The following is a 10,951-nucleotide window of genomic DNA, read 5'->3' as shown; positions in this document are numbered from 1 at the left end:
TTGGTACAAAATGTGACCACAGGTAGTACCTAGTGAATTGATTGAATTGATTTAAACTGATATCCGAGATCAGCATTACTCAAACCCCAGAGGCTGGATGAATCCCTGAAACTATTGCCCTGCAATAATCTTTAAACCTTAAACCACAAATGTCCCCTGAAGTCATATTAAAACCAAATGATAGTTTAGCTTAACTAGTAAAAAAGGCCTGCCTTGAGCATTATGTTCTGTCATGGATTGAATTGTGTCCCCCCAAAATATGTGTCAACTTGGTTAGGCCATGATTCCCAGTATTGTGTGGTTATCCTCCATTTTGTGATTTTCCTGTGTATTATAAATCATAACCTCTGTATATGGTTAAACAGGATTAGGGTGGGATGTCACACTCTTGCTCAGGTCACCTCCCTGATCCAATGTAAAGGGATTTTCCCTGGGGTGTGGCCTGCACCACCTTTTATCTTACAAGAGATAACAGGAAAGGAAAGCAAGCAGAGAGTTGGGGACCTCCTACCACCAAGAAAGCAGTGCCAGGAGCAGAGTGTATCCTTTGGACCTGGGGTTTGTGTGTGCAGAAGCTCCTAGTCCAGGGGAAGATTGAAGACAAGGACCTTCCTCCAGAGCCAACAGAGAAAGAAAGCCTTCCCCTGGAGCTCACGCCCTGAATTTGGACTTCTATCCTACTAGACTATGAGAAAATAAATTTCTCTTTGTTAAAGTCATCCACATGTGGTATTTCTGTTATAGCAGCACTAGATGACTAAGACGTGCTCTTTTAAGAATTATCTATATGGGATCAAATTGACAACAGCAATTTGAAAGATTAGATAGGAAGCTTAGGAGGCAGTGAGTTTATGTTAATGAGGGATGAGCAACTCAGAAAAGGAGGGTGAGTATGTTGCACAACTCGAAGAATGTAATCAATGTCACTAAATTGTAAATGTATAAACTGTTGAATTGGTGTATGTTTTGCTGTATATATTCTCAACAACAACAACAAAATAAATAAAATTTAGGAAAAAAAACAAACAAACCCAGAGGCTATGACATTCCAGGCCCATAGAGAAGAAACATGATTTACTTTCTTGCCTTGCCTTTTTTTTTTTTTTAAGCTGGGAGAGACCAGGGACAGCCCCCAACACAAATGTTGCTGTGGGTCATCTGGACACTGGGACCTGAGGCTTAAAGGCCTCTGGGGAACAGCAGAGCAGCCTACTTGGACAGGATCTATGAACCCTCCTCAGGACCAACAGAGGGGAGGGGCAGATAGAAGGGGCTGCTTTTCTGGTTTAACTGAGCATTTCCTTCTTCAGAATACCTGTCTCCATGCTAATGTTATTTTAATGCCATTACACTGCTTGATTTACCATGATCAGCAAAGCAATTTGCTGTACATTCTCCCAAATGTGCTAATCAATTTTAGCTCAAAATCGATTTTAAAAACACCACAAAATTTTCTATCCTAAAATGCTGATTGGTGGGGAAAACCTAAAGCAAGCCCATAGCTGTTTGTATTGTAGCTTTAAAAAATTATAACCCCTTTCACAAATCATTTTTATAAGCAGGCAAAGTATAAATAAATAAAAATATAGAAAATATATATCTTAAGGCTAATGTCCTGTTTAGAGCTGAGATATGAAAAGCCATAGGAAAAAACTAAAGGATTATGTCTGTGCTCAGGGTTTAACCTTCTAATTCTGGAGTATAAAGTTCCCAGTTATTAATAGTTGCCAAGTCAATATTTGTGATACTCAGTTTTCCCTTCTGAAAAACATGGGGGCCTACTAGAGCCAACCTTATGAAATGATTTACCATGACATGATAACGTCTGTAACTGTATCCAGCCTGGCACCTAGTGAGGACTCATTCCCTTCCTCTCCCCTTCCCAACTCATCAAGCTCCCATACCCCTTCTCCATCTCTTCTTTATCTCTTGCCAAATTGTATTTCCCCTCAATTCTCAACCCTTTAAGGTTTCCTTTTCTTTAAAGCCATAAGTGCTGGGTGCTTGGCAGATTTTCTCATTAGAGGAAATTTATGTTCTTAGGGAAATAACATCCCAGAATAAAGTTACAGCGGCACTAATATGTCCCCTGACATAGTGTTCTTGTCCTGCCTGACAAGATTAGATAATTCTTGATACATAAGTTATTGTTCTTGTATATATTTCATGGTATGTTAATTTTTACTAATAATTAATACTTGTCTGAGGCAGCTGTTCTTTATTTCATTACCTGAAAAGGGGTGGAAGATCAGGAACATGTGGAAACATTTCTGCACTCCTGTTTTGACAGGGGCTGGAATGGGTAAGAATTACAGAGAAGGAAGTTTTGTTTTAAAAAAAATACTTGGTCTCTGGGTCAGGAGACTTGGTTTCCCTTATGCCATTATGTTGTTTTGTGACCTTGGCTATCATAGCTTGTGGCCTTCCTGGTGCCTTGGTCTTCCTGGTGATAAAAATGGACTTATTTATAGTTAACCATAGGCATAATGGACAAGAAGACACTAAATTATTGAAATCTGCAAGTAATTTGCCCCTTACCAATTCCCTGCCAATATGGAATTAATGGAGGGGTTAAAGAGGGGTAAATGATATCTGAAGTGCTATTGAGCTCCCTAAAAATAAAGATGCACAGAGCAATCCACGATGGCAGTATGATTCAGTCTGACTCATAAGGTCCTCTCTGAAGCAAAGGCTCAGACATCTGATTTGTTCACTTGGTTCCATCACAAATGGGCCTTCCCTGCCAAAAGATCAGGGCTTTGGTATCCATTCCTCTCTACCTTAAAAAAAAAAAAAATCCAGTCCTTCTTTCTGTGTAAATGTAGGAAGTAAATATTTCTTTCTCTTTCTTCTGGTACCCAAGGTTATTGGCTATTCTCAAGTCAGATCTTCTATAAAAGTTTGGTAATTCTGATATATAAATGTTAGGGAAACTGGGAATCACGTAACTTTTTTAAAATGGAAGATTGCCTAATGCATATTTTTTATTTTATAGGTAAGGAAATAGGCCCAGATAGATAAAATATTTTATATATTGAATCATGTGAAATTGTGTCAGCTGACTGTTTCTTGTTCCCTCAGTACTGGACCCACCCACCTTTTCCAGTATATGCATGTAATCTGGTAAATGACTATAAAGTTGAGATTCTTGTGATATCTGCTTGGCTAAATGTAGTCTACGCTTTTCGATAAAAGGATGGGTTCCTCGCTGGGGAATAGGTCTAGGGAAAGGGAGGTTGTAATACGGGGTTTATAGATGTTATAGTGGCACATGGTGGGAGCCCCCACATCAGGTGGCTCCTTCTCCTTCTATCACTTTGCAATTACCTACAACTCAGGTAGGTGGGCAGGAGGTAAGGGGCTATGGATATGTGTATTATACCCTAAAAATATCAGATAATGCTGGAACCTTTTCATAAATTCCAAGTCTTCTTTGCAGTCCCATTTAAAAACCTTGCAGTGGGTGTGGAGAAATACCTGTCAGAGTCAGAGTTAAAGTCATGAAAGCCAAGAAACCAAGGAATTCTCTATCTCTTTTATTCTTAGTAGTCAGATTTTAAGGCACAGAGAGAGAAAATCTGAGTGTGTTGTATATAAGTGTGTATGTATGAATTGGCTTGTTTTTGTAGAGCTTCTAATAATTTGAAGTAGAAATGAAGCAAACTGAAATAAAGCCAATCTCCATATGCACACACTCCTCATCTCAGGTTAGTCTGGACCCTGCATCTTTCCTAATTGGGCAACCATGATTAGGTTAAATTTGTTAGTATCTAATATAAAGTGTAAGTTTGCCTGCTTCCTCAGATTTCAGTTTTGAATACCATGCTGACCTCGAAGGGATAGAAGGATTTAGAATGTATGAATGAAGTGTGAGTTTCCAAATTGATTTATATGGGAAGTATAAACTGTGAAACAAAAACAATAGCCTAATGAAGCCAGTCTGGAAACAGGTAAATTTCAATGAACCTTTTAAGACCCTTCTAGTTGAAATAACATTAAAACACAGAGTAAAACAAATTTAATGACTGATATTATATATTTGAAATGTGCAGGTTGGACAGCATTTGGACTTGGAATGAAAGAATAAGAGGTTACTACATTCATGGATAACCAACAAGATAAGGCTGTTGTTGCCTCAGCCAATGGAGAAAACATTCTGATTAATGGGGTCAAAGAAAATGGTAAGGGAATTTAATTGTAGAATATCTCTCCCAGTAGTACTTTGTTATTACTATGAATTTCAGAATCCACAAAGTTGAGACAGGTTGAGCCTAGGATGCCTCTGAGATTGGTGTTAATCTTTATCCCACCAAATCACTAATTGTGCTGAAAGGGTCTCTAAGAGGTTAATTAATCTAGCCCCTTTCCGCTCCCAAATCATTTCTGTCAGATGAATACCTAAATTCCTCAAAATTCCTAGTGAATTACAAATGTACTCTAATGTGAGGCTTGGAATTTAATGGAGGGGTTAAAGAGGGTTTCCAGAACGTGGATCTGAAGAATGGGACTGAGACTCTTGGCTCAAAACCATGAATGTCCCTTCTGAGCATTTTCCCACTTGGAAAGCCTTGACATTCCAATTGATCAAGTAGCCCAGTTCTTTCCTAATTTCTGAGGAGGGCTCTGTCTTTTTCTGAGGAAAAAGCTGAGCCTAAATAATAATTATTTTTTACTCACATGAATGTTCAATAGAAAATTGAAATTGTTCTTTAACTTAGTGGTTTCTATTTTTAAAGCTAGAGAAGATGAGGCTTAGTTTATATAACAAGATCAAGAGCCAGAAACTTAACAAGGGAAAAAGTGTTAATGAGTCTGGTCTAAGACTCTTAACTTTATTCCTGTCATTTATTTTTCTTTTCTCTAGACTCAGAAGACCAGGATGTGGCAATGAAGTCATTTGCAGCTGTAGAAGCTGCAGCACCAATCCAGCCTCTACAAGCAGTACAAAAAGAGACCCTGATGTATCCCAGGAGTCTCCTGCCTCTGCCCGCTAAGAAACCCTGTGTACAGAGCCCTCCTTCTCCTCTGAACCTGATTGAACCACCTGAACATGCTGCTGATAGTGCTTCTGTGAATGCCATCTCCCTCACATCTGGTGTTGCAAAGGGCCTGAACACATGGTCACTGCCCAATGAGTGTGAGAAAGCACCATTTGCTATAATGGAGCCTGCAGGCATGTCAGCTCTGAATGGGGATTGCCTCATGCAACCAAGCCGGACTTGCTTGGGTTGCTTCATGGAATCCAAGGATGCAGTAGATCCTGAGCCAGGGATCAGCCTGAAAGTTGGTGATCTAAGTAGGGATTATGAAACATGTGCAGTCTCTGATATAGGGATTCAATGTATTAACGCCGGAGAAAACATAAAATACGGAGAGCAGCTGCTCTCAGACCAGCTCCTAAGCTTCCCCCTGCACAAATCAAAGGCAGGAGATAAACGAGAAGCTGAGAAACCTGACATCGACTTGGAGGATCCAACTCAGAAAAATTATTATGAGGCATTACTGTTGGATAAGTGCAATACAGAAGAAGCTTTGCTTGCAAATTCCAATCAGGACTGGGGTTACTTTGAGACTTTCATCAGTGAAAGTAAGATTGAACTGCTCGACCTCTGTTCCAAGAATGAGCTCTCGGTCAACCTATTCTCTGAAGAAGACGTGGATAACTACATGTTTGATGATGATGAGTCAACACTGGGCAGTGATGTCTGCTCCCTGAAAATTCGATATGAGTCCTTCCAGGACAATGTTCGAGACAAGACCACCCTTCTGATGCAGGAAGATGCCCAATTCAACTTTTTTCCTAGTGTCTTTACTACCTGTCCCAAGCGGGAGTCTAAGAGTGGGGCCCTGAAGCAGAGCAGCGATCTTTCTCAATTCAAGGTTCCTGATGTGAGCATTATCTGGGGGGAGGAAGATAAAAACTTGGACAAAAAGAAAGACAAAGAAGAAGGGCAGGAAGACAAAGATGTAGAAAAAAAAGACAGAAAGGAGAATGGAGAAAAACCTGCCTTAAATAAACCATGCAGTGAGACTGAGGTAGAACACTTTAAAAATTCAAAGCAGGGCCAGCTTATTAATTCTTTAGAGGCATCGGTGAATTTCAGTGATGACAGCTCCTTCATTGAGGTCTCATATGATGCCATGGGGGAGATCAAGGACTGTAGCCGCTATATGGCTCGGGACACTAATTCTGGTAGCTCCTCCTCCCAGCAGAACTATGGGCTGCGAGCCAAGAGAAAAGTCAGATACAGTGAAGATTATTTATATGATGTCGACTCACTAGAGGGTGAAAAAATAAATGAGAGGAAGGAATGGCTGCCAGGTGGTTCTAAAGAGGAAGATGATGATGAATGGTGCCCCAAGAAGAGAAGAAAAGTAACCCGTAAAGAGCCCCCTGTTATTATCAAATATATCATCATCAATCGCTTTAAAGGTGAGAAGAACATGCTGGTGAAGTTGGGTAAGGTGGACGCCAGTGAGACAACAGTGAATTTGAGTGAGAATCAGCTCAACAAATACTCCAAGCTGGCCCCCTTGAAGGGCTTCTGGCAGAAGAAGAAGAAGCAGAGAAATAACAACACAGACTCCATCAAGATATCTTTATGCCAAAAGCAAAGCTTTGAACCAGGTAGCTTTGAGGTGTCATTCCTGTCACCTGCTCGCAAACGAAAATCTAAACATGGTAACAGGCACAGGATTCAAAGAATCCCATCCATGGAAGCTTCAACAAGTAGTAAGCAGGTTTCATTCTGCAATGATCAGAAGCAAACTAACCGTAAAGAAGATGGATGCCTGAAAGGTACACTAAAGCCCACAGCTCTGACTACCCCAAGCTGCACAAATGGATTACATTTAAATGACATCACAGGCCCTGACTCAGTGAAAGTCAAAGCTCAAGACACAGAGTTTAAGGGACCTGAGAGGAAAGTGCTCAACAAAATCAAATTTAAAAGTGAAGCTAGGTTAAAATCCAAGAAAATCAAAGCTGGGCAAGAAAACAAGCCAATTGCTCAAATGAGCCCTCTTTTGGAAGACCAATCCTCCAAGGCCAATTTAAAGAATGAAGCTGTTCCTGGGACCTCAAACAGTTCCCATCTATCTGAAATTCATGAGGCAAAGGTTGCTAAGAATTCCACATTCCTACCAACCACCTGCTCTTCTGAAATCCCTCTATCATCTGCTAATGTTGCCACCAATATACCTGTTATCCCTGGAGGATATCTGCAAACATTGTTAGATGCTTCTGACTTGTCGAATAATACCAGTATCTCATACTTCACCCACCATTCTCCAGAGCAGAATGATGGCACTCTCACTCAAACAGAAAAATCATTTGTACCTCTCCAGCCTACCCAGGACTGTGTGCTCCCCTCACCCTCTGAGTCTGAGCTGCAGCAGTCACCCCATAACTTCAAAATGGAATCAAGCACCTATGGGAATGTGTGGACCAACAAGGCTACTTCTAGCCCCCAGGAATTCATGGCTGAAGTCTCAAGGGAGATAGTTTCAACCCAATCCAGTAAATTTGGAGTCTCCCAAGTAGTCTCAATGGAAAATAACCTCACAGCTACAACATACAATCCAATCTGCCTCCACAGTGGTGGCAGTAGTTGCAACAAGGTCCTATATGGCTCCATGCAAGACACCCAGCTCCCATCTGATGGCTCTTATCAATTATGTCACTTTAATAATGGAGAGATCTGCTTTCCTTTCCAGCAGGGCCAGGTCAGTATGGATGATAGTCGGCTCTTTAGCTTTGATTCAATGGCTTCACTCTCCGTCAGCTCAAGTAATTATTGCTCCTTAAGCGTGATGTCCTGTGAAAAGGATGCTGATGCTGACGTCACCGATGACTTCCTGGCCCATTGCAGCCCTAAGCTGGTGATCCAGCAGAGCATTGATGAGATAACACCACTAAAGGAGTCCGCTGACCTCCTGGATATCTCCAACTTCACTCCTGACAAATTCCGCCACTCTTCCCTCTCAGAGATGTCCCCACCTGACACCCCTAGCCTTTCCCCTCAAATTACCAGGTGTGAGAGTATCAAAACACTAGAAACGCTGAAAGGATTCCAAGAGGGCGTCCCAGGACCACTAGGCAACATGGATAAAATCAAATGGGACTGCAATACCCTTTCACAGCAGGTCCAAGTGGATGATGGATTTACTTTAAATAACCATCACTTTCAATTCCATATGTTCAATGATGAGGACTCTGTCAGCCTGCTCCAAAAAAGCCCTTGCCTGTCAACATTTAATCAGCCATCTGGTCAAATTAGCACCAATAACAAAGTGTCAAAATCAAGAAAGAAAAGTTCACCCAGCAAGAGTGGGGCTGTGAACCAAACCTCTTCTCAGAAAAACACCAGGAAAAAATCCCCCAAAGCCAACAGCAAAGGGATTGAAAAGCCACCTAGCAAAACCTCCCGCCAGGTCTCTAAGTCAACAAAGAAAGGAAAATACATGGCTGCAATCAATGGAGAGAAAATACAAATTGGCATTGGCCGTGGAGGAGGCCAAATTAACAACACAGCCTCCAGTGGGAAGACATTGGCTGAATGTATCCAACATGGTGGTCCTATGGCCTCTATGAAGATGCCGAGTCAGAAGGGACTTTCTGGAGACTGGGCTTTGGGAAAAGAGAGCAGCTCAGGCTGGAGTGATATGAGTATGGTCACCAGCACCAACAGCCTCCTGGATGACGACCAACGGGAGTTCCAGGAGCCTTCCTATATCTTGTCCAACATTGCCTCTGGTATGGCAGATGTACAGAGATTCATGATGGCCTCCATAGAGCCCTTTTGGGAACCCATGGAGCACCATGGGGACCCCAACATATTATACTCTCCTGAGTCCAATAGTCTAAAATTAAAAACCCTCAAAATATTGGCTGGGACACCACAGGAATATAAGAAAAAGGTCAACAGTGGGTCCCCAGGAACCACTAAGAATCACAGGTCAATCAAAGGTATGAGCAAAAGCAATGGGAAAGCAGCAATAGGTGATCCTGGCCGTGCAAACATACCTGGTTATAACGAGGATTCTTGCCCCGCCTTCTTTGATAAAAAGTATAATAACCTGAGCACTTTAGGTAATAATGGACCAACACACAAAAAATTATATCGTCACAAATCCAGCTCCAAGGCCCTGAGAGATGAAAAGTATAAGGGAAAGCGCATGGAGCGAGAACAGGTCTACAAGGATGAGGCTGGGACAGCTTCTTTTGAAAAACTGAGGTAATACTGCACCAAAATGGCTGAGATGATGTACCCTTAGCTTTCCTACCACCTGCTAAGCCTGCGGTCCCTCATTTTTTCCCTCTTGAAAGCAAAAGTTTGCATGAAAGAAACTGTCCCATTCCCTTCTTTTTCAAATTAAAAAGAAAAGAAAAAATGCATGGAAATCCCTGTACCTTCAGGCCACCCAAAAGATTGGGCAATTTTGTTTTGGCTTGGCTAGGGATAAGTTCTAACAAGGCTACTTTTTCGTACTATTCAGCAGTAGTTTTTACTTATTAAGAAAATACTACTAAAATATGCTCTCGAATGAATTTGGAAAGGAAAGGGCTTTGCACTATTTTGAGCAACAGAACTTAAAAGGTATGTAGACAAAAAGTCAAGATCATTGAAACAAAAAGAGCATTAGTTGGAAAATAAAATCTCATCATGTGTCAGTTTGGAGTGCTTTCTAGTGCCCTCTATTTGTATCTTTTTTTTTTTTTTTGCATCATACGGCATCTAGTATGATGTAAACAAATTTAGATTGTATGATCCCTTTGTGGGACATACACAAAAGCTAACTAAGATGGCATAAATTGTTTGATTTTTCTGCAGGGATTCCGACTACAATCTCCTAAAAGCAGAAACAACAGTTTGGGTTTTACCTGTGTTTGAAGAAGAGACTCGCATTTTCCAGAAAGACATTTGATGTTTGTCTTTTATTTCTTTCAAAATATGCCTTGTGGTATGTATGTTGACATGTAAGTGCTTTAAAAAAAGAATTTTTAATTGTGGGAATAAGTCTTTGGAAGCAAACTTTAATCTGATGTTCTGTGTAAAAGACTTAAAAAGTCATACAGTTGCACAAGTAGTTTATGCACTATTTACCCACAAGGAAAAAATGGAAAACATTGTGCCAAACTACAAATAAGTGACTGTACTGTATATATTTTTACTTCTATATCAACATTTGGTTGTATTTGGGGAGCGTGTCCCTGTTGATTTACTAGAAACATTCCAGTGATTCTTGCTATTACCCACCCCCACTTCTGTGAATAGCACCTGTAGGTCACAGTGGGAAAATATGTTGTTACACAATTTACTAAAACTTAAAGAATACTGTTTGAAATGTGCCAAATTTCCTTACCTCATCTCACAGATTCACCACACAGTTTAAAGCCCATTAATTAATCTTAAAAATATATATGCGTATGTACATTATTTTAAAGTTTTAAACTCTACCTGTCCTGTTTGAAAATATGAACAGTTAAACAAGGCACAATGAAGGTTTGTTTGTTCTATTGTCTAAGGATTAAAATGTTGGGAAAGCCTGAAAGTCGCAGCTAAGTCCATCAGGGACTCAAGTATATGCATTTACAGAACCTTTTACAAGTTAACAAAACAGCTGCTTTGAAAGTTTGTTTTCTCAAAGCAAAATCTGTAGCTGAAAATTATTTAAAGTGAAAAGTTATATTGCTGATAACTTTATATCTCAGTTTTATATATTTTATAATAGTCTGGGATAAATTACAAAATAGCTATAAAAGCAACATGAATGATAAAAGAAGTACATAGATTTCTTTTATTTAAATAGTTCCCCTGAATGTTTTATTCCAATTTTGTCAAAAGTGCACTCAATCATGGCTTTAGTGTTCTTTATATGTTTAATCTTGCAATGCCAATGTCATTTAAAGAAACGTTAAGGCATCTCAGTTCAACCAAATGTTTCTTCC

The 10,951-nt window shown here is 40.2% G+C and overlaps 1 protein-coding gene across 1 annotated transcript; it reads left to right on the top strand.

Annotated features, from left to right (window-relative positions):
* Positions 1-4,071: 4,071 nt before the first annotated feature.
* On the top strand, positions 4,072-10,339 carry NEXMIF (neurite extension and migration factor). Its single transcript, XM_003412716.3, has 3 exons — positions 4,072-4,181; positions 4,865-9,236; positions 9,834-10,339. The coding sequence occupies exons 1-3, from the start codon at positions 4,103-4,105 to the stop codon at positions 9,925-9,927; spliced, it is 4,545 nt and encodes a 1,514-aa protein (XP_003412764.1). The 5' UTR covers positions 4,072-4,102; the 3' UTR covers positions 9,928-10,339.
* Positions 10,340-10,951: the final 612 nt, after the last annotated feature.

The sequence above is a fragment of the Loxodonta africana genome, chromosome X, assembly GCF_030014295.1.
Source record: "Loxodonta africana isolate mLoxAfr1 chromosome X, mLoxAfr1.hap2, whole genome shotgun sequence".
NCBI classification, from domain to species: domain Eukaryota; kingdom Metazoa; phylum Chordata; class Mammalia; order Proboscidea; family Elephantidae; genus Loxodonta; species Loxodonta africana.
This window is presented reverse-complemented; position numbering and strand designations above follow the sequence as displayed.